The sequence below is a fragment of the Dermacentor variabilis genome, chromosome 10 (assembly GCF_050947875.1).
Source record: "Dermacentor variabilis isolate Ectoservices chromosome 10, ASM5094787v1, whole genome shotgun sequence".
NCBI lineage: Eukaryota > Metazoa > Arthropoda > Arachnida > Ixodida > Ixodidae > Dermacentor > Dermacentor variabilis.
The window spans coordinates 37000579-37024424 of record NC_134577.1 but is presented as its reverse complement, the minus strand read 5'-3'; the positions used below and the strand labels follow the sequence as shown (position 1 = coordinate 37024424).

The 23846-nt window shown below is 45.5% G+C and overlaps 1 protein-coding gene across 2 annotated transcripts; it reads left to right on the top strand.

The window, feature by feature from the left end:
• Nucleotides 1-290: 290 nt before the first annotated feature.
• Nucleotides 291-21089, top strand: LOC142560336 (uncharacterized). Of its 2 annotated transcripts, none has more exons than XM_075672343.1 (5): nt 291-664; nt 2939-3224; nt 9501-9758; nt 19015-19213; nt 20327-21089. In XM_075672343.1, exons 1-5 carry the CDS (start codon nt 497-499, stop codon nt 20760-20762), a joined length of 1347 nt encoding a protein of 448 aa, XP_075528458.1. In that variant the 5' UTR covers nt 291-496; the 3' UTR covers nt 20763-21089. The 2 variants fall into 2 exon arrangements, with proteins under 2 accessions (XP_075528458.1, XP_075528459.1); XM_075672344.1 differs by lacking the exon at nt 291-664 and adding an exon at nt 932-951.
• Nucleotides 21090-23846: the final 2757 nt, after the last annotated feature.

Sequence of the window (23846 nt, the reverse complement as noted above, 5' to 3'; positions counted from 1 at the left end):
AGTTGACAACATAGAGTTTCTCAGCATAATGAGAAACTCTGTGGTTATTTCCGTTAGATTGTGTAATATGCAGTTTTTCTACTCTAATTTTATATAAGTGTACTGTGATATTGCTTTTCACGTGATGATGATGATGATGTTATTAAATAAATGGATGGATGTTATGAGCGTCTTCTTTAAAACGGGGCTGTGGGTTGCGCTACCAAGCGCTTGCTATATTAGTTTTGATTTTACCAGCGCCTTCTCTCGATTGCATACTTTAGTTTGCAACGCCACCGCTAGTTTTGTTTTTGTTGGACCGTGTAAGGTAGCGTGTTCTGTGCTCGTACACTGTGGTCGCCGTGGTCGCATGGTGCTCGCAAATGCTTCTTGCGCGAGTTCGTTGTCGCCTGTAGGTGTTCCGTGGAAGCCCTTGTCAGTTTGTGACCGCCGTCTACACCCTCGTTTCGCGTTTCCGCCGCTGTAGTTCCGCTGTCAGGAACACGGAGCAGGCGCTATGAGATGCGTCGCCGTTGGTTGTAAAACAGGAAGAAAAGGAGGTTTGCGCATCCATTCATTCCCGCGTGATCCCAAGCGCAGGCTGGAATGGGCTGTGAAAGTGAACATTGCAGAGAACGGCAAACTTTGGGTGCCAACGAAAGACAATAGCTACGGTGTGTGTGAGGTAGGCTCCTTGGTGTTTGTTTCTTCATGTGGTAGGCTACTTATGCTGCCATTAATACTTCATAAAATATCAATTTTGATCCACCTTCTACTCTAGAATTGGGAAATTGTCGTTTTGAGTCGCCGCTGTCGCCGTCCTAGTTTCGCGCCACCTGGTTCTTGGCCAATCACCCAGAGCTGGTAGTATGTGCCACTAACAAGCCGTGGCCTCCAAGATGACCGATGGTCGCGGTGTTTTTCGTACTCTTCGCTGCGCGGTCTATCAGGGATAGATAAAGGCATGGATAGGTAAAACGATATATCAAGTTTCGAGCGCGAAATATTCGCCGCGTTCATCCTTTTCGAATCGAGCCCGATCAGGGTCGAATGTCTTGGCCGCGATTGGCTCCTTGGTGCAAGCTGCCGGAGGGACCCAATGGCGGTCGAGATTTCGATCCAGATGCGCCTCGATCGCGATCGAAAGTGGCCGGGTGACACCGGTCAGTGGTAACAAGCTGCGAATATATGTGCATGTTACGTAGCTCCTTGGAGTGACCATAGCGAACGGCTTATTACTTAGTTCGCAAGGGTGCTTTTGGGTCATTACTCAATCATTCTAAAAGAACCGTTGCTTATAAATGTGCAATAGCATGCGGAAAACAAAATACTCAAACGTGTGCCTCAAGTGAGCACGTAGAGCATATGTGCTCAAAATTAGTTATGCCACTTTTTCATGTCCGCACGGATTTTCACTGCTAACCACAGCTTGCACAATGCACAGTACGAGGTCTACTTCACTGAACTGGTTTCAAAACAAACTACAACTTTGTTTAAACATGCTACTAGTAGTGTGCGAGTAGTAATTTTTCATACCAAATCAAATACAATTTGAATATTGTAAAATTGTGTAAGGAAAGCATATTTAAAGGTCGTCTCAAATGCCACATTGCTGATGCATCGGGCAGGTGGGTGCTCGGACGTTGTCTTACTAAATGATGGAAACGAAATGCAACACTTTAACACAACTTCTCGAAGCTTACTACACTGACCACAAGACAATGATAACATACAAAAACGAAAATAAACATGCCGCAACAAGATTGTAAAAGCAGTCATATTCAAATACTAAATTATAGGGTTTTACGTGCCAAAACCACTTTCTGATTACGAGGCACACCGTAGCAGAGGGCTCCGGAAATTTTTACCACCTGGGGTTCTTTAACTTGCACCTAAATCTAAGTATACGGGTGTTTTCGCATTTCGCCTCCATCGAAATGTGGCCGCCGTGGCCAAAAATTCGATCCCGCGACGTCGTGCTCAGCAGCCCAACACCATAGCCACTGAGCAACCACGGCAGGTAATTTTCAAATACTAAAATGTTGGACAGCTCAGAACAAAGAGTATTAGCATAACCCTTTCGCCAAACAGCTGTAAACATAAAGTTCTAAGAAGCTATGCAATTATCTAAATAAATCAGCTCTGCTTAGATATAAGGAGTCAGAAATTGCTGTACTCTGTCCATGGAGTAGAAAGAAAGCTGTGTACATCACAAGTAGGATAACATCAAAACTCATTGATCTAAAGAACACTTTTTTTTTGTTCTCTCAAATGTCACAGAAGTTATAGTTATCATTCAAATGTTATTTTAAGTATTTTATTAGTTTTTAATTATTGTTTTAAACTTATACATTATTCTTTGACCCCCAGAAACAAGAACACTAACCACTGGTTTCTTGTCCCTTCCGTAGTGAGTGAGCACTCTCATGTAAGGAAAAAAACGCACTAGCAAATATGGTGGTCTTCACTGTGGGGGAAGGCTGCTGTCGCAGTAAATGAGCTCCAAGCCAAGGGAATCGCTGAAGTCAGCTTGCTTTTTTTTTTTTTTTCTTAGCATATACTTAGTGGAGTTTGACTGCCGTTATTATTAGCTCCTTTTGCAGCAGAATCTATGCAAGAAAAAGTTGGTGCACTGTTTACAGGCCTTAAATGTCTGTTTGCTCTATCAGATATCTATTGTCCTGTTGAAGTTGACCTTAGCAGATTTTCTATTGTTCTTTGACGCAGCCTTTGCCGGGGAAAATGAAAACACCGAATGCGAGCGCCATTTTTACGAAGATATTGAATTACAAGAAGCAGCTATTTATCACAAGTACATCAGTGGTGGCTCATGGGATGCTGGCAAGGACATATCTGAAGGCTGTTGTGCCCTCTACTGTTGGGCAGCCAATAGTCATGAACTATGAACATACAAATTTATTTATTCATTTTTGTTTTGTTCTGTTACCGTATTCTGCAGGCACACTTCGAAGAGGACCAGTATGAGCCCAGACGCACGGACCGTAAACTCAAACCATTTGCTGTGCCCACTCTGTTCAGCCACCGGAAAGTTCCGAAACAGCGCCGAAGGCTTGTACGGGGTGGTCCCACAAGCAGCATTACGAATGTTACTACTGCTGTTGACGCCGTTGCTAAGGTGGATACGGTCATCTCCTCAGCCACAAGTGTTGCAACGGTCTCTACGGTCATGACACCTGTGGTTTCGTCATCAGTGGCCAAAAGTCAGCCAGCTCATCTGCAACCAGGTGGACATACGTTTTTAACCTTGCAACAGCATAGGCTCTTGTCCAGATGTTTTGTAAATCTGCAATTAGCACTTCATCTGGAATGAAAGTCAAGCTAAATAGTTCAGTCAGTGGCTGTTACGAGTGCCCTTGAGGTAGAACAAAAATAGGCCTCTGTATTATAATAATAATTAGTTACTGAAACCTTCCTTTCAGTTCTTTGTATGGGCGGAGACAGAACCCGTTGTTTTTCTTGGGTTGGGATAACTTGACGGTTCTATTACAATGCCATCTGTCTCATTATCCACTTGCGACATCAAGTGGATCAGCTGTGAGGGGAACACTGGATGATAAAAGTGGCATAGCATCAATTGAAAGGATTCACTGCATTATACCAGCCTAGGCCGTCATTGATTATATTTATTTTACCCTTACTTAGGGCCTTTAGGCATTAGAGATAAGAGTAGGTTACAGGAGAACCAACAGAAGGGTAATAAAGTATGAGACTATACACATTATTAGCTCATTATACCACATTAACTGAGAGTTTGTTAAATACAGCGCATCGTAAGAACAATTAACATTAGTTCATACATATGCTTGTTATGAGTACACTATACTAGCTAATGCTTTTTGAAAATTCGATATAAGTGGGAAGCTCAGTGCATTATTTTGATGTTTATGCAATAAATTTTGGTATTAAAAAAGCATGCTGCGTCACACACACAACATTTAACTTGATGCCGATGATCAGTGTGCCGAGGTAAGTAATGTGATCGTGAGATGAATTGCCGATGTAGAGCAGGGTGATGATATAGCTTATGAAAAAAAATGATAGATGAGCAATCCTGCATAGTGTTGCGAGTGAGTGAAGACTCGGACTTCATTTCATCAAAGATATGCTTGCAGCACCGTTGTAGTCCCAAAGAATGAAATGAGGTATTTTGTATTTGTTCAAGACAATGTATAAGGTATTTGCGAAAAGTGTTTCACATAGCTGTAGCACTTTCTGATATTGGCCTTAACCGATTTTTAATAAGCAGTAATTCTAAAAGAGATGAAGCACTACCTAGTCTTCTGCCGTCCTTGACTGCGTTTGCCTTCTCTTGGTACCCATTCTGTAACCCTGATGGTCCAACAATTAGCTAACCTGCACATTACATGACCTGCCCAGCTCCATTTTTTTCTCCTAATGTCAATTATGATATCGCCTAAACCCGTTTGCTCTCTGATCCAAACCGCTCTCTTTCTGTCTCTTAATGTTATGCCTAGCATTCTTCGTTCTACCGCTCTTTACACGGTCCTTAACTTGTTCTCAAGCTTCTTTATCAGTCTCCAAGTCCTTGCACTATATGTCAGCACCGGTAAAATGCACTGATTGTACACATTCCTTTTCAATGATAATGGTAAGCTTCCAGTCAGGAGCTGACAATGTCTGCCGTATGCAATTCAACTCATTTTTATTCTTCTATGAATTTTCTCCTCATGATCAGGGTTCCCTGTGATTAATTAACCTAGGTAAACATACACCTTCACAGACTCTAGAGGCTGACTAGCAGTGCTAACTCTTGTTGCCTTGCCCAGTTGTTCATCATTATCTTTGTATTCTGCATATTAACCTTCCAACCCCACTCTTACACTCTCTCTGTTGAGGTCCTCAATCATTTGTTGTAACTCATCTGCAATGTTGCTGAATAGAACAATGTCATTGGCAAACCAATGGTTGCTGGGATATTCACCGTCAATCCTAACTCCTAAGCCTTACCAGTTTAATAGCTTGAATACTTCTTCCCAGCACGCAGTGAATGGCATCGGAGAGATTGTGTCTCCTTGTCTGGCCCTTTCCTTTATAGGCATCTTTCTGCTTTTCTTGTGTAGAATTAAGGTAGCTGTGGCATCTCTGTAGCTATTTTTCAAGCTATTTACGTAAGCGGTCTGTACTCCTTGATTACCTAATGTCTCTATGACTGCTGGTATCTCTACTGAATCAAATGCCTTTTTGTAATCTATGAAAGCCATATGGAGAGGCTTATTATAGTCTGCAGATTTCTCGATTACCTGATTAATGACATGGATGTGATCCATTATAGAGTATTCCTTCCTGAAGCCAGCCTGTTCCCTTGGTTGGCTAAAGTCCAGCGTCACCCTTATTCTATTGGAGACTATTTTGGTGAATATCTAATATAATACTGGGAGTAAACTAATCAGCCTATAATTTTTCAATTCTTTAACATCTCACTTTTTGTGGATTAGTATAATGTTTGCATTCTTCCAGTTGTCTGGGACCCCTGCAGTCGATAGACACTTCGTATACAGAGCCGCCAGTTTTCCAAGCATTAAGGTTATGGCACAAATATCTCGGAAAGCAGCTAGCTTTGTTAATTATATATTCAAATGATGATTCAACATTTGTTTAGTGTTATTGCATGCTTAAGTATATATATATGAATTTGTCATTCTCATTTCTAAAGCTATGTTATTCAAATAGTACACAGGCACGTTACTGTTACATCGAGATACTCTCATAAACTTACATTTCTTAATTTTAAATTCCATTTGTTAGACATGGCACCAGTTACTGACGTTATTAAGGCTGGCCCAGGCACGTACCCAGGATTTTTTTTTTCGAGGGGGGGGGGAGGGTACCTTTACTAGTACAACCGTGACTAATGCCCATCGTTCGGCATAAAATACGAATAAATCTGCAAACGAGGAATAAAATAAGGTGTCCTGTGAGATACATCTATCCTTTACTTGGCAAACAAGGGACCACATCAAATGAACTTATGCAGAAAAGAAACAGAGGCAGGACACTACCAAGAATAAGTATACAAGCGACAGTTTAAAATAAAGATTTCTAGTAGTGTTCTTTGCGTTAGCTCTGAAAGAATTAGAGAAACACGTATTTGTGGAACAATCACAGTTCTTTGGATCCATCGTTTACTGCTCTGCCAAGTCAAGTGCCAAAACCGACTTGTATTGTTATTTGGGAAGTTGCGTAATGATGTGTGACCACCACTCCCACACAACTGTATAGAATGCAGGACACTGTGGTTCTAGACGTACTGCACCCAATCGGAGGGTTAGAAAAACACCCACATGAGCATAGTAGAGAAGTGCCTACATGGGGCGGCTCGGCTGATAACTGTAGAAGTGTCATTCAAGACATACGGAATCGTTGCCCACTTGCGGTAGATTTTTTCTAATTCCTTTTTAAATATAAAGGTTGTGATCCATAAATATTTTCACAAGCAACAGCTAAATTTACTCATTTTTGTTTTTCCTTACTTTGTGGCTGTTGCCTCGGCTCTCTCCCTTAGTAAATCGCTTAATTTCTCAACTCCTTGTGACTCTTGTTTCCCGTTGCCAATTTTGCACGAAAAGTGCTGCACAATTAGGGAAAAACCAGACAAGGTGACGGGTTACTTTCATATTGCTTATGGGTTTAATGGTTATTGCGGGGTTTGATAATGGACGCTGTTTCACCTGATTGTATTTTCCACCTTACTTAACCCATATCACGGGTATCTGGTTCCGAGGATCTGCCACCGTCGCGGTGAGCCGTCACTCGAGGAAATAATTAAGCGAAAGGAAAAGTTAAACTCAACTGGCCTTTTCTCCATTCACAACTCGTTCCACCAGCATACAGACCAGCTGATTACGGTCCTTAGTTCAGTCTAGGCAAAGAAGGTTGAACTAACGAAGCAACAGAGATGCTTGTGACCGTTGCAATAGACGGTGACAGCTGAATTCATCTCGACCTAATCGCGCAGGCACCAAATCGATGAGAAAATTCGTCTTCACACTCCAGGAAATGCCAATAACTACCGCCATCCAAAAGGTGTGGAAAAGGCAGTGGAATCCACATATAGGGGTGCAAAATTCCACCAAATTTTTTTGCTGACGTGGACAAGAAAGAGCTGCCTCAGACAAAGTTTCGTGCTCGAAAATCGTTTGGGATGCAACATTGTCACGTATACAAAGCCTCAAACTAAGACGAAAAAGAAGCACTGAGCTAATTACAAAAACCTTGACTACAAAAAAAAAAAAAATAGAGAGAGACAGATCTTTCTACCCCATTTCACACAAGATCGTAACAAAATTATTTAATGAAGCAAGCACGAAGTCCAAATAGGAGTAAACTGAAACTTGCACAGGGGAAAAGCAAAATACAGTGCTTCATTATTGTGTTACATAGTATGCACCATCTTTGCCACATACATTAGTTACGCAGATGAAGCCGCTGCGAAGAATATACACCGAGAGACACGCATACAATATATATAATTGAAACAATGAAATATTAAGCATTGCACACACATCAGTAAACAGTCCCGTCACCAAAATGGACAATTTAGCAATACTAAAAAATCTATACCCTGTTACAGATAAGCATTAGCATCAGCACTGCAGCTTTATGTCACTGGCATTTTATAAATTAGAAGAAAAGAGCTAATCACGTCGGATTAGCCAGTGATGGGACCTCATCGCCTATAGAGTGCAGCTTCAACATGCATCAGCAGTGCTTACACGCCGCCTACTGGTTTGTTTGGGTGTCACCAACTATAAAAACTGCTCTACAAAGCGGCGCAAAAAGGTAACGACGTCGACGGCAGAATCTCCCGTTGGTCGCACGAGAGCCACACCAGCGCTTTCTTTCAGTCATTTATACCTCGTACAGCAGCAGAGTGGATGGAATCACCTTCCCGCACCGACAGCCACCATCAAAGATTACCAGCTTTTCAAGAACGCCTTAGCTAATATTGTATGAGTAGAGACACCTGTTAACTTTTTATTGCAATACTCCTATTCCTTGTATCACATTTCCTATTTTTTCTTGTTTTGTATGCCTGTAACCACTCCCCTCTCCAATGCCAATGGCCCTGAGGGTACATAAAATAAATAAATAAATACTGTAACAGCAGCCCAGTGTTGACCACCGAATAGCTGTAAAGTCTCAAGATTGATTTGGCGGTGCTTTAGGAATGTGTTTGAGGAGTGGTGGCGTGGGGAAGGGGAGGGGGAGGTGTGCTGCTTAATTTTGGAGAAGGGGAACCTCCCCCCCCCCCCGGGTTACGTGCCTAGGCTGGCCTGATGCAGGGCAATGTCATGTTCGGTAATTATTTCTCTGAAGATAAAACAGTCATCTGCAAATAGATGGATGTCAGCTGTTATTGGTTCAGGTAAGTCATTAATGTAGGTAAGGCATAAAAGATGTCTCGGGGCAGAGCCTTGTGGCACTCTAGTCTTTAACTGTTACGAACCGGAACTTATGAATGAGAAATGACTCAATCTGCTTTAGAAGGTTGTGATCAAGGTTTAATTTGCTTAGTTTATAATGTAATTGTTTATGGCGCACTTTGTGAAAGGCTTTTAAAAAAACCTAAAAAGATATAATTGACAAGGAAAAGAGGATCAAGTAACAGTGTAGTTTGCAAGTAGAAGTTACTTATTGCAATTCACATGAGAATGATTTGCAAAACCCATGTTGGGGTGGCCTGAAAAATTACTTATGCTCAAGAAAGTCTACAAGTTTAGCAAATGCTATATGCTCAAATAATTTGCAGCAGGTACTGGTTAATGATCAGGGATGATAATTTGCAGGTGACGTCCTACTGCCAGTTTTATGCAAAGGAACAGTTTCTTCCTGCTTTTCATTCACATGGAACAGCGATTGCTGGAATAATTTAACTAATATAGTGAGCTATAAGAGCAGGTATTATTCAGAAATTTGGCACTGACTTTATCAAAATTGGGTGATGAATGTAATAGAGGTTCATCTATTAGTCAAATCACACTGGAAGTTTGAACAATTGCTGGAGGTATGGTCAAATAGTTAGTAAACACAGTTCAATATCGTCAATGCACGAAAAGTTTTTAACAAAAACATTATTCAAGAGAACTGTAAAACTGTAATCTTGGCATGGAAATTTGCAGCTGCTTTCAATTGGGCAAAATTGGCATCAGCAGTGCTGCTGGAAAAGTCACGGTGATCTAGAGACACTGTGTTGCTCTTCAGTTCCTGCTTTTCAAGTTGCTGCTGCTTTGTGTGCCGTGTATCAAAGTATAAATACTATTTGCAAATGAAGCGTGCTTGCACCTCGCAAAAAGTGTGTGCATTGGCCAAGCTTTTAAGAAAAATATGGATGCTAGACCCCATATCCCCTCTCACCTGCTCTGTCATGATGTGGGATTTTTTATGATCGTTATTCACAGGTCGGCTGGTATGCATACCGCACTGCACAATGTACATGTTCTGATATTGTGGATGCCGCCGTGATGCCCTTTCTCATGCAGTTGCCGCCACCAACCATGCCAGCCGAGCCAACCAGGCACAGCCCACGCAAGTCACTCCATCAGCAGCGGCAACATTGGCGAAAGCACCCATGAATACCGGTCCAGCCTTCACTGTGACCACTTCGGGTGGCAACATCATCCTGGTTCCCACCACTGCGCAAGGCGATCACCGTTACGTTGTCGGCAATTCTCCCGTTGTTCCACCTGTTGTGGTGCCTACAGTGGTGCCCAACACCGGTGCTCCAAATGCTAACCCAGGTTAGTGGTACTTTCTGCTGCTTCGTGATCACAGTATTATACTTGCCATGTGCAATCGCTGCTGGACCTCGTTCGTTCACCTTGTCCGCAGGTCTGTGCTCCATGCTCAAGGCACCTCAACCCTAAACTTCAAGTTGTGGGTTGATTCACCTTAGCTCTGTGATCTGCTAGCCTTCTGGTTACCTCAGATAGTAGAGCAATGGCCCTGGAAAGGCTTTGGTCCCAGGTTCAGTCTGTGGACCAGGTCAATCTTTTTGTCAGCTGCAAAGCTTCATTTTCTAAGAAAGCAGTATTAGGTTTCCTTTGTAGGTTCAGCTACTCTGGCATGTGCAGGCTTGTATGTACATGATAAATTACATGTAATTAATTACTTGTAATCAAATACATTTTGGTACTTATGTAATTGACTGATTGCTTTATTACCCTGAAATACTCCCTATAATTCAGTTACTTTCTTCAGTAACTAATTACACGTAACCAGTTACTTTATTGATGGGACAAGCTGCAAAAGGAAACGTACATTTGAGCACTTCAATTTGGAGTGAACTGCAGCAGAATGCCTGCGGGCATGTCACGCATCAGTCTCATGGATGTGCAGTGTTCAGAGAGGTAAACCCAAGTGTTCAGTACTATTTCTTTCCTCATCTTAACATTCTACCAGCTGTTAGCCGACAAAATGAACCAGTGTTGCTCTGACTGGATAGTGATGGCCACTTAAACATTAATCTCGGGAAATTGCCTATGCACAATTTTTTTTCACCTTTTCATTCACCCTACCAGGAGTGCCTTCTCCGAGCTCCAGCAACAATAAAGCACTGCATCTCATAGAGGACCCAGATGCGAGCATAGTGCCATTGAGCAACATAGTGCCAACATAATGACTGAGTTGTTAAGGATCAGTAACTAGACCATTGCAAACAAGTTATCGTTAAATTCTGAAAAACATAATGCGTTACTTTCCTGTATAGAAGAAAGAATATTGATACGTACTTCATCAATTAGTCTCTTATCTACGCAACAAGCCAATTGAACAAGTTGCCTCTTTTAAATACTTAGCAGTGTTTCTTGACCAGCGCCTGCACTGCAAGGAGCAAAACCACTGCATATGCTGGAAGGTGCCACATGGTTGTCATATGCTAATTAAGGCATGCCAATGTTTTCCCCATTCTGTGTTTCAGTCGCTGTACTTTGCATTTTGTCATTCCCGCATAAATTATTGTATAGGATCATGGTTTGTAACATATATGACGCATCTAAAACCACTACAGCGACTACAAAAGGGAGCACTAAGCATATTACATAGTAACTGTGTGAATGCTAAAATTGTAGCACGGTGGCTAGCTTGGCGAGTCCATATGTCTGCATTATTATTACTTACAGTGCACACCAAAAACACGGACAAAGAAGAGAGATTAAACATGAGCGCTGACTGACGACTGAAAGTTTATTGCATTCAAACAGCCGTATAAATAGAAACTCACACATGTATACACTGTTGTGCCATTACCACAAGCCCGGATTCCGAATCTGCAAGATGGAGAATTTTCCTGCGAGCGCCCTTTGGACAAACCCGGGGCTGCGCCGAAAGGCACAGCGCCCTAATTCTCCCTTGACAAGTCAAGATGCTGAGCCGTCAGGCAGTGGTGTCCTCCGGAGAAGCATCGGCGGGCAACATGTTCAAACGTGTCGCCAAGTGCCAGACAGCCCGGCGCCGTACCTCCCCTTCCCTGGAGGTCACCGCGCCCGCCAGTTTTGAACGCGGTGGCCAGCGTGGTCGCTGATTGGACCCCCTCCGACGACCGTCGAGTGCTCACTTTGTATTGGGCCGTTTGAGTGACAATGGTTTCTGGGGGCGTATAAGCCGCGGCGCGCCGCCTGGAAAACCGGATCCGCCGACCCACCGGGAGCAGAGTGCCGCTCTCGACTGGAGTGAGATGTGTCACGCGTTTTCGCCGGACGTCGCCGTGCGAGAACAGTCGCGTTTGCTGTGAGCTCTCGGCCCCAGTGCCGATCCCTTCATGTCCTGTATAATGACCTGTATATAGTGTATAAAGTCCCTTTTGTTATTCTCACCGACGCCTGACTCGGAGTCTTCGCTACCAACGCTCTGTCACGAAACGGGTGACGAGCGCTACGGGACCACCTCAAAGTCGTAACAGTGGATGGCAGCTATGGGATTGACCGGCATCAGCTACCTCGGCGCGGTGAGTGCCTGAAGTTTACCTCAAACACCAGACTTTCTCTGACACAGGTTATAGTAGCTTAGGGAAGGATTTGGTGTTGCATTGTGATAACCTTGTGTGTTTCAAGCCTAGTAAGAGTGTTTTGAAAACCAGGGGATGCTGAGGGGGTAAACAGGGCAGTGTGTGAAATACTTGCATATGTCTTACTAGTAGCATTATAGTAGCGTACGGCAGGTATATTCAAAAAGGGTAAACAGCAGGAGGACAGTGTGAACGATGGAGAAGTACAAGGTGAAGGAACTTCTCGAAATTTGTGAGGAGTTGGGCATTGAGTTGGGCTCAACCAAAAGAAAGAATGCGATCCTTGAGGTCATGAGGACTGGGGACGTAACGGCTGAGGAAGCCGCAGAAGCCTTGGCGGGTATCAATGAACGTCGGGAAAGGGAGGAGAAGGAACGTTGCGAGCGGGAAAGGAAAGAAAAGGAACGTCGCGAGGAGGAAAGGGAGGAGAAGGAACGTTGCGAGCGGGGAAGGAAAGAAAAGGAACGTCGCGAGGAGGAAAGGGAGGAAAGGAGAGAGAGAGAACGTCGCGAGCACGAGCTTAAAATGAAAGAGTTGGAGATCCGAAATAACTCGCCCGCGCCTGGTCTCACTTCTAATGTTCCGAGAATACGCGATCAACTTCCACCCTTTGTCGTCGGAGAGGATATGGCCAAATACCTCGTGAAATTTGAGCACGTGTGCGAACGGAATAGCATTGAGCGATCCCTCTGGGCACAGAATCTGTTAGCCTTGCTTCCTGGGGAGGCATCAGACGTAATAACTTGCTTATCGAAAGAGGCGTTTGAGAGCTACAGTGATGTGAAGGAAGCGCTACTGCGGAAGTACAAATTGTCGCCCGAAGCTTTCCGGCAGAGGTTCCGGTATGCAAAAAAGGGCAAGGAGTCGAATGTTGACTTCGCGTTTCGTCTAAAAGCCGACTTGGTGGAATGGCTGAAGGGCGAAGAGGTTTACGACGACCGCGACAAAATTGTCGAATGCATCGCGTTGGAGCAGTTCTACCGTTGCATTGATGAGGATGTCCGGCTCTGGCTGCAAGATAGGCTAAAGGAGGTTAAGCTAAACAAGGCAGCAGAGTTAGCGGAAGAGTATTACACCCGCCGCAGCTTGCACAGCAAGGCAGTGCGCGTAGAAAAAGCAGATAGGAGAGATGGGTTTTCCGGGAAGCCCGACGAACGGAAGCAAATCACGCGTCGCGAGTTTCGGAAAGACGAGTCCCTTACCAAAAAAACTGTAAGGGAAGGACAGAATACATCTCAGAATGCTAACGATGGTCCCAAGCAGCGAAACGATACGACGCGTTCTTTTGAAAAACGGAAGCCGTTAATTGCTACAATTGCAAAAAGCAAGGGCACATCGCTGCGAGCTGCCCAGAGAAAATTGCTTTTGCAACAATACGGGAAACTAACAAAAACATACGACTCTTGGAGCCATATATGCGGGAAATTAAGGTAAACGGCAAGAAGTGCCGAGCACTTCGGGACTCTGCAGCAACTATGGACGTTGTCCACCCGTCTTTCGTCTCCTCGAATGATTTTACGGGAGAGTGCGCTTGGATACGGCAAGTGGCCGAGGAGGAGAGTGTCTGTTTACCGATCGCAACGGTTATCATTGAAGGCGAGTTTGGGAAACTTAACACAGAAGCCGCTGTGTCTGCCGCCCTCCCGGAGCACTTTCCCTACCTCTTCTCAAATAGCTCGGAACAGCTGCTGAAGGATCAGGGCAAGTCATTCTTTGCCGACGTGGCTTACATGGCCCTCACGCGATCCAAAGCGCGCCAGCTGTCGAGGGACTTGACTTGACTTTGAGTCGGTGAGCGAACAGAGGTGCGGCACACGGACTGATCAAGGTAACTTGAGTGGCGAGCAGGCACGGGAGAGGCAGAGCGCGGAGGCTAGCCTGGTCGAGCGTGTCCTGGAAGTGACTGGGAGTGACGCGTTCCGTGCTAGCCGCGATATGGACACGACGCCGCAGTTAGGCGACGCAGGCTCCATACTCGCTCCGGTTTCCGCCAGCTGGCAGGAGCTAGCTGCAGTTGAAAGAGAAACTCTGATTCGCGAGCAAAAGGAAGACTGTTCAATAGCCGATCTGATGAAGAGCGTCAAACTGGGAGTGAAAAAAAAAGAGGGTTTCATTTTACGAGGAGTCTGGCTTATTGCACCGCCGCTACACGGATAAGCAGGGTCGCAAATATGAACAGCTTCTTATTCCTCGGAAATATCGCCGACAGTTACTGGAACTCGCGCACGAAAACGCGTGGGCAGGGCATCTAGGCTTGAAAAAGACCAAGGCTAGAATGGCTCAGGAGTTTTATTGGCCGTATTGTTGGAAGGATGTCGAACAATTCGTGCGCTCTTGCGACACCTGCCAGAGAATCGGCAAATCCACTGACAAGTGGAAGGCACCGATGAAGTTGGTGCCAGTCATATCCGAACCTTTTCGGCGACTAGTAATCGATATTGTAGGCCCTCTGCCAGAATCAACGAACGGTTGTAGGTATGTTCTGACCGCCCTGTGTGTCGCGACCAAGTTCCCCGAGGCAGTACCTCTTAAGGAGCTAAATTCCTCCCAGGTCGTGGACGCTCTGCTCTCAATATTCGCACGCATCGGGTTCCCTTCCGAGATTCAGTGCGACAATGGCAGCGTCTTCACCAGCTGCCTAACTTCTACTTTTTTGGAAAGATGCGGCATTAAGGTAGTGCACAGTTCCATCCATCACCCGCAATCTAACCCAGTAGAGCGTATGCACTCGGTGCTGAAGCGAATATTGAGAGCCCTGTGCTTTGAGCGTCACTGTGACTGGGAGGCCTGCATTCCCGCCGCTATGTTCGCCTTGAGATCGGCTCCCCATGAGAGCACCGGCTTTAGTCCCGCGGAGCTTGTATATGGCCGGAGCCTAAGAACTCCGTTGCGCATGCTGCGAGAGTCTTGGGAAGGCAGTGACGACGACCCAAATGTAGTCTCGTACGTCCTTGACCTCCTCCAGAGGCTCGGGAAAACCAAAGATATTGTAGAGAGCCACATGAAGGCGGCGAAAACCTTGTCAAAGGAATACTACGACAAGTCAGCAAAAAAACGCACCTTCGAAGAAGGTAGCCAAGTGATGTTGCTGCGACCGTCGAAAAAAAACAAGCTCGAGGTTCATTGGGAGGGGCCCGCAAAGGTTGTAACTAAGCTTTCCGATACCAACTACGAAGTTAAATTAGGGAAACGGCACAACAAAATTTACCACAGTAACTTGATGAAACCCTACATTCAGCGTCGCGCGATTATAAGCATGACGATAAATGCTGACGATGAGGAAGGGGCCGAAATCCTGACGACGGCTGATATGAAGGTATGTGGTTTAGAGCTAATGGTGGAACAGCTGACGTTGGAAGCGCGTCTAAGTGCCGCCCAAAAGGAGGACTTAAAGGGAATCATTTCAGAGTTTAGGGAGGTTTTTTCGAACCGTCCCGGAAGAACAACGGTCCTAGAGCATGACATCGAGTTAACCTCTGATCAACCGATCCGCAGTAAACCGTACCGTTGTTCGTCCGTGCAGAAAAATATCATGGCTGAGGAGATTCAGCGCATGCGTGACTTGGGGGTTATAGTACCAAGTGAGAGCGACTACACGTCGCCCTTGATACTAGTCCAGGCTCCAGGAAAAGATCCTAGGCCATGTGTCGATTATCGGCGTCTGAACGCGATAACCCGAGATCAGACATATCCGATACCGAACCTGGAAGAAAGGGTAGAGACAGTGTCGAAGGCAAATTATATATCTACCCTGGATCTCGTGCGAGGCTATTGGCAAGTACCCCTTACGGAACGAGCTAGCCGCTATGCCGCCTTCGTTTCCCCGCTTGGAACGTTCCGGCCACTCATGTTGAGCTTCGGCCTCAAAAACGCGCCGTATTGTTTCTCTAGCCTGATGGACAGAGTGCTTCATGGTTTAGGCGAGTTCGCATTGCCGTACCTCGATGATGTTGCCATATTTTCGGACACTTGGGAATCACATCTGGAGCACTTGCGAGTCGTGTTGAGCCGGTTGAAAGAGACAGGTCTTACTGTGAAACCAGCTAAATGTCACCTAGGTTGCGGTGAAGTGACTTATTTGGGCCATGTGGTGGGGCGCGGCCGGCGTAGACCGTCCGACATCAACGTAGCTGCTATTTTGAACTATCCCCGGCCAACCACGAAGACGGATATACGGGCCTTTTTAGGTTTAGCTGGATATTACCAACACTATGTGAGAGACTACTCTGACCTTGCCAGCCCGCTAACCGACGCACTTCGGAAGTCGGAGCCCGTTAAGGTGACGTGGGACTCAAAGAAAGAAAATGCGTTCCAAATGCTGAAGCGAGCATTAAGCCATAAGCCGGTTCTGACGGCACCAGACTTTTCGAAAGGTTTCATCATTCAATGCGACGCGAGTGATCGCGGCATGGGAGCGGTACTATGCCAAGAAGATGCTAGTGGTCATGAACGACCAATTTTGTATTTAAGTCGCAAACTAAGTTGTAGAGAAGAGGCATACAGTACCTCTGAGAAAGAGTGCGCCTGCGTTGTGTGGGCCGTTCAGAAGCTGGCTTGTTATGTCTCCGGTTCTAAGTTTGTTGTGGAAACAGACCATTGCCCTCTAACTTGGTTAAGTAGCATGTCCTCTAAAAGCGGCCGTTTGCTGAGATGGAGCATGACCCTCCAGCAGCACAGCCTCGTTGTCCGTTATAAGAAGGGAAGGTTGAACGCGAACGCTGACGCTCTAAGTCGTGCATTCTAGGCCTCGCTTGTTTCAGTGGCCTACTCGTTCCTACTCGTTACTTACCTTCTCTTGCTTCGCGACGACCTGTCCTGTTCACAGGGAGATCGGGGGAAAAAAATGAATGACCTCATTTGCTTCCTCAGTAGTATGTTTTCGGTCCAAGTGATTTCAAGGGGACCATTCTATTTGTCATTGTTATTGCTGATTATTAATTGTTCCTGATCTTTGGTGTGTTGTTCATTTGAAAAAGGGTTGTTTGAGCCTTGTATACTAGATCGTACACCTGCCTCTTGTTGCAGCGGGAGCAAAAAGGGGGATAGCAATTCAGTTAGGTTGATTTGGATTATAGCCTTGTCTGGTGTTTGACGGGAGACAGAGGGCACTTGTTCGTGTTGGGTGTTGCCTTTTGCCGGTCGGTTTTGCAAGCTGCAGAACGACTAACCGGGACCAGTGGCGAGAAGCAAGGGCTTAGGAACGACCCGAGCGGAGCTGGTTGAGGTGCCTTGGCGACAACGCGGTGAGCCGAGCTCCTGTCCTGGCGAGTGGGACCTGGGCACGTGAAGTGACCTGGCGTCCCGACACTGGACGTAAACTTGGACGAGCCTGACGAACGTGCGCGCCCGGCATCCGAGCCACGTGGAGGCAGCTCGTCTTCCCGGCGCCTTATCTGAGGGCGGGGATGCTGTTGTGCCATTACCACAAGCCCGGATTCCGAATCTGCAAGATGGAGAATTTTCCTGCGAGCGCCCTTTGGACAAACCCGGGGCTGCGCCGAAAGGCACAGCGCCCTAATTCTCCCTTGACAAGTCAAGATGCTGAGCCGTCAGGCAGTGGTGTCCTCCGGAGAAGCATCGGCGGGCAACATGTTCAAACGTGTCGCCAAGTGCCAGACAGCCCGGCGCCGTACCTCCCCTTCCCTGGAGGTCACCGCGCCCGCCAGTTTTGAACGCGGTGGCCAGCGTGGTCGCTGATTGGACCCCCTCCGACGACCGTCGAGTGCTCACTTTGTATTGGGCCGTTTGAGTGACAATGGTTTCTGGGGGCTTATAAGCCGCGGCGCGCCGCCTGGAAAACCGGATCCGCCGACCCACCGGGAGCAGAGTGCCGCTCTCGACTGGAGTGAGATGTGTCACGCGTTTTCGCCGGACGTCGCCGTGCGAGAACAGTCGCGTTTGCTGTGAGCTCTCGGCCCCAGTGCCGATCCCTTCATGTCCTGTATAATGACCTGTATATAGTGTATAAAGTCCCTTTTGTTATTCTCACCGACGCCTGACTCGGAGTCTTCGCTACCAACGCTCTGTCACGAAACGGGTGACGAGCGCTACGGGACTACCTCAAGGTCGTAACAACACCCACGCACCATACATTCCCTCATCCAAAAGCGAAACAAGACACACTAGCGGTAAAACAAAAAGTGTGATATTTTTAATGATTAGATGCTTGTAAAAAACATTTTTCCTTGTGTAGTGCAAGTGACGCCTGGCTCACGCACCTGTTACCACATTTATTGATTAGGTAGGCCTCTGAAATTTCGCGAGCCTTTTCATTCTTTCTTTGTCCAGATTGGCTAAAATTAACACTATATTTCAGGGACAGCATATGCTCTCAGTTTGAGCACTTCATAACTATAAAGCCGCGCTCTTTATTTACAAAATAACAGGCACTACCTTTCCTCTCTCTGCTACTCTTTTCACCATACCATCTCTAAACACTACACAAGTACCAAACGGCAATATTAATTTGCCCACTTGCTATCATTCATATGGAGGATGATTAATTGAATTCCGTGGGACAAAAATTTGGAATAAGCTACCCTTTGAAGTTGAGGTAGCAAGAAACTTAAAATGTAGTTTGAAAATATTTTGTTTGCAAATTAAAGATTTCTAAGCAGTTTATGTCACTTGCAGTCGCCTGTGTATTTTACTTATGTTACCTTTCATCTATTGTTGTGATGTGATTACGGACGTGCCTATTTATTAGATTTTTTTTTTTTACCTGTTTCACATATATTTCACTGCAGTGGCCACCAGCCAATGTAGACTGTCGGTCCAGATGGTTTGTATCCATTTCTTGCAATTTATCAATGAAATTGTATTTATGCTAATGACTGAAAACCAAAATTTGTCGGGGCAAACGTAAAATCTGTCCTTTATCTGTTTGTCACCAGTATATCTGTTTATCTGTGTTTATCTGTTTGACCAGTTCATGTCTGCCTGTAAGAGTCGGGCAGCACAAAGTGAAATAACGTGTTTCTCTTGTCTTTCAGTGCTGCCTTCAGTCAGCTGCCTTCCCAACACTGGCCCCATCATTCTGGTGCCTGTGAGCAAACCCAGTGGGCTTCCTGTGCAAAGTAAGGTGACAAGCCCGAGTACTCAAATGCCAGTCATCTTATCGGTTCAGTCACTTGCACCTAACACAATGCCTGCTGTCGGCAAGCCGTCGGATTTGACACCCATCTTGCCTAGGTGAGCTGTCAGTTAGAGTGAATTTAATTTAAAAGATTGCTTCGATTTGGACCAATTGTATGGTTTTGGCAAACATGTGCTCTGTTTTTCTGTGACATCAAATGCTTAATAGTGTGGTTAAATTTGGCTGTTGACTGCTTGATTTTGACAAACACCAGAAGACAATGTGACAAGTGCAGTGAAGATGCAGTAGACTTCCGTTAATTGACTCCGGTTAACTCTATGTTTTGGTTATTACGATGCTACCCAAAGGTCCCGTCTGGCACCCATGCATTACTACGGGCCCCACACGTTCGTTATTTCGATTCTAAAATAGGCCTTTGCTGGATAATTCGAACATGGACAGTCAGCATGCATGGGCCTGACCCCTGCAGTGGCCCCAATATCGACACCTTTAGTGGCAGCATGTGCAAAGCTTAGGGGACGGCGAATGCATTGAACGCATGTCTCTAGTTGAAAACACCTATTTTCGGCCTACCCTAAGAAGCTATTCAAGAAATAACAGTAGCTCACAATTTCTGATTACAGTATTTACCCGAGTCTAATGGATGCATATTTTTTAACAAAGAAAATTGGGCCAAAAATTGCCTGTTTGGTGCAGTTGGATACAACATCAAATACTCCACTGCATAAAGCGGTGGGTGCAAACGTATTGTCAGCAGTTCATGTCTGACCAGTCTTATGGTTATGAGGTGTGTCTTGCAGACACCGCAGTCATACCTGCCTGCACAGTCATTTGTACATGTGAATGTGGCATCACCGCTTAGGTGTTTTATGGACAGAGTGGTTTGCGTTCTTTCGTGTAGTGTAACTGCTTAATAAATTAAGCAAATCTGCTATTGGCACTTTGTATTACAGGAGGGTATGCTTACAGCTGCATATTGAGTGGTCCGCAGTATTTGTCCAATCAACCCATTTCTGCTGTGCTGCAGTTTCAAGGCATGCTTTGCATATCTGGGAGTTAACACTCATAGCTGTAGCCACCATTGTGAGTCTGTGGACTCTCAAGGTTGTGCTCTAGGATAATGAGGCTAGACCACTTTTTCCCACGGTCTCTAGACTGAATGCACGGTGATCTTGCCTTTAGTGACTCTTCTACCCCCGTATATGCAGGCCTCCAAGCTATGAAAAGCTACAGGAGGAGGCAACAGCGTTGTGGCATCAGTCTGATGAACTGCGACGCAAGGTGGTCGACTTGTCTCAACAGACCGCGCGTGTCAAGGCATCACTGGCCCGCCAGACGGAGCGGCTGAGCCGCTTCCTCCATATGGACCAAATTGAGTGCCTGCAGAAGCTCGGCAATGACCAGCCCACAGCGTGGACTGAGCCCACGCTGCAGTTGGCACTCGATATCTACCGTTGCTCACCCGAGGCTTACCGCAGGCTGCTAGTCGCCCAATATCCATTTCCAAAGGAGACAGCTCTGAGGACATTCTGCATTGAGAACGGGATCTGTGAAGGCGTGCCCGCTGAGTTGATGCAAATGGTCACGTTACCTCAAGTGGATGAAGAGGAGGAAGATGAAAACGTGAACATTGTTTGGTTGTGAATTAGCCTCTGACTGTTGTGATTAGTTAGCGACCACCTGGGTGGCAAGCTCACTGATCATAGTTCATGAATGGTTAACTGCCAAGAAAAAAAGGTTGCTCAAATCATGTTACTGTGGCCAGTTGCATTTCATATTTGCAAGACTGGGGGGAAGAAGAGAGGGGGGTTTAGAAAAGTGTTATTTTATTAAATTGAATGTTGAAATCGGCAAGCACCAAGGCCCATTCTGCAGCATTGTAATAGATCATTGCAGCATGCAAATTAACGAACATGAGGTTGTTCAGCAATTTACCCCTGTGGAATACATGTGTGTGTGTGTGTGTGTGTGTGTGTGTGTGTGTGTGTGTGTGTGTGTGTGTGTGTGTGTGTGTGTGTGTGTGTGTGTGTTTGTGTGTGTGTGTGTGTGTATATATATATATATATAAATGAAAGAATGAAAGTTTTTATGTATGGCTTATTGTGCTTGTATGAATCAGTCACACGGTCTGGTATATAGCGAAATGACGTTAGTACTCAGCGCTCAAGTTTTCCTGTAGTTGTCATTTGTCATTAGTATATTTAAGCCTCCATATAACAAAATTTTAAGCCTCTATATAACAAAATTCTCAATATAACGAAGTATTTAACTTTTCATAAACCATTGTCCATAGAACACCATGTATATAGAAACTCAATTTAACGAAGTGTGTTTGTATGCGATTTCAATATAACGAAATTTTGCGTCTGCCACAAAGGAATGCCGAGGCAATAAATAAACACTTCCATGGACGCAGATGGTCAAATGACTGAATTACAAGCGGGTGCTTGCAAACGCACTTCTCAAATCTCGCGCAACGGGACAAGGGTGACCGCCGAAATGGAGCCGCATCATGTTCATTAGAAGTCCAAGTGTGATAAAATCCTATCGAGCCCCGCGCACTTTGTAGCAATGGGGAGCCCCCCTCCACGCCCACACCACCACTCCTCACACACATTCCTAAAGCGCCGCCAAATCAATGTTGAAACTGGACAGCTATTCGGCGGTCAACCTTTTGCTGCCTTTTTCACTCCTTTTGGATGGCGGTAGTTATCGGCATCTCCTGGGGTGTGAAGGCCAGTTTTCTCATCGATTTGGTGCCCACACAATCAACCCGAGATGCATTCAGTTGTCACCATCTTTTCAATGGTCACGTGCACCGCTGTTGATTTGTTAGTTCAACCTGCTTTGTTTAGTCTGATCCAGGGACCAGGAAAGGGATTCAGTTCGTGGTCAGCTTGTCTGTTATATATTCTCTTGGAATTAGCTGCGGCCGGAGAAAATGCCAGTTGCGTTTAACTGTTCCTTTGCTTCATTATTTCCTCGAGTGACGGCTTGCCGCGACGCTGGCAGATCCTCGGAGCCATATAGCCACGATATGGGTTAAATAAGGTGGAAAATAAAATAATGCGAGACAGCATCCATCATCAAACCCTGCAATAACCATTAAACTCATAAGCAATAGCTGTTACCCGTTACCTCTTCTGGTTTTCCCTAACTGTACAACACTTTTCGTGCAAAATTGGCAACTGGAAAGAAAAGTCGCTAGGAGTTGAGAAATTAAGCGATCTACTAAGGGAGAGAGCTGAGGCAGCAGCCAAACAAGGACAAGCAAAAATTAACACATTTAACCATTGTTTATGAAAGTATTTATGGATCAAGACCTTTTTATTTAAAATGGAAGTAGAGAAAACGCCGCTGGAAGTGGAGAACAATTCCATGTGTTTTCAATGACACCTCTACAGTTATCAATCAAGCCGCCAGATGTAGCCATTTCTCTGCTGTGCTTAAGTAGGTGTTTTTCTACGTCTAGAACAGCAGCATCCTGCGCTCTACACAGTTGTACTGGACTGGCGGCCACGCAGCGTTACGCAACTTCCCAAATAACAATACGAGTCGGTTTTAGCTCTTGGTAGAGCAGTAAACAAGGGATCCAAAAGAACTGTGACTGTTCTGCAAATATATGTTTTTCTATAATTCTTCCACTGCTAACTCAAAAAACGCCACTATAGTCGGATACAACTTATGTCTGCAGTGAAGCCCTGCCCATGCCCTCGTAACTGCCAGCCACTGTTCCTCCGCATGGCTGCGAATAATTCGTACTTCAAACTTTTTTTTGTTACCCAAATAAGGCGGTAACCACAAAAATAAAATTATTAGTGCGTAATTTTATACGTTTTCCCTCGCCTATTATAGTGGAATGGCGAAAGCCTAATTCTTTATTGAACTGAAATGAAATGCTTGCTACGCTGCAACTATTTATTGTCAAGTTTCACTTCAATTGGCAGTGAAGTTTTGATGCTCAGACTCCATACACTTTGCCCATGTCTGTTGCACACCTCATTGCTTCCGCCGATGAAAAGACTCTTCGAGAACAGCAGACACTCCGGGGGTATCAAGTACGATGCCATGTTGAAAAGGCAGCATGATGACGATTTTGCTTGCTTCTGTGTTTGGCTGGCAGATTAACACAACACCATGCGGTCCGTGTGCCTTGGTTGCCAATTGCTGTTTCTGTAAGTTGTATTCTACCACAGTAATCTTTATTTTACACTTTTGCTTGTTTACTTGTTCTTGACATTTTGATTCCTGCTTTTATTTCCTGCGTGAGTCCATTTGACATGGTTGCTTGTTTTCCAAGTAAAGGAGAGGTGCATCTAACAGGTACGCCTGTGATACACACGTTATTTCATTTCTCTTTTGCGGCTTTACGCATCTTTGTGGCAAATGGTGTGCGTTATTCACATTTGTACTAGTAGGAGTAACCCCCCCCTCCCTCATTTGCAAAATTACCTTGGGTTGCCCCCCCCCCCCCCCCCCGAAACAGAATCCTGGGTATACGTGCCTGGGTGGGAGTGAAAGTGTGCGAGGGTGAGACAAAAAAGATGGTGGCTTCTCGAGTGCCGCCTCGGGAGCAAAGGGAAAAATGGCGAGGTAAGCGAGCTCGCAGTAGCGCGATCAAGCGCGCACGAGGGGCTGGGGCCACGTCTCGGCCGTGGCTGCGCATACGCATGCGCGCACCCTGCTTTAGGGGTAACCTGCTGCATGTGCAAAGAGTGGGCGTGCCGA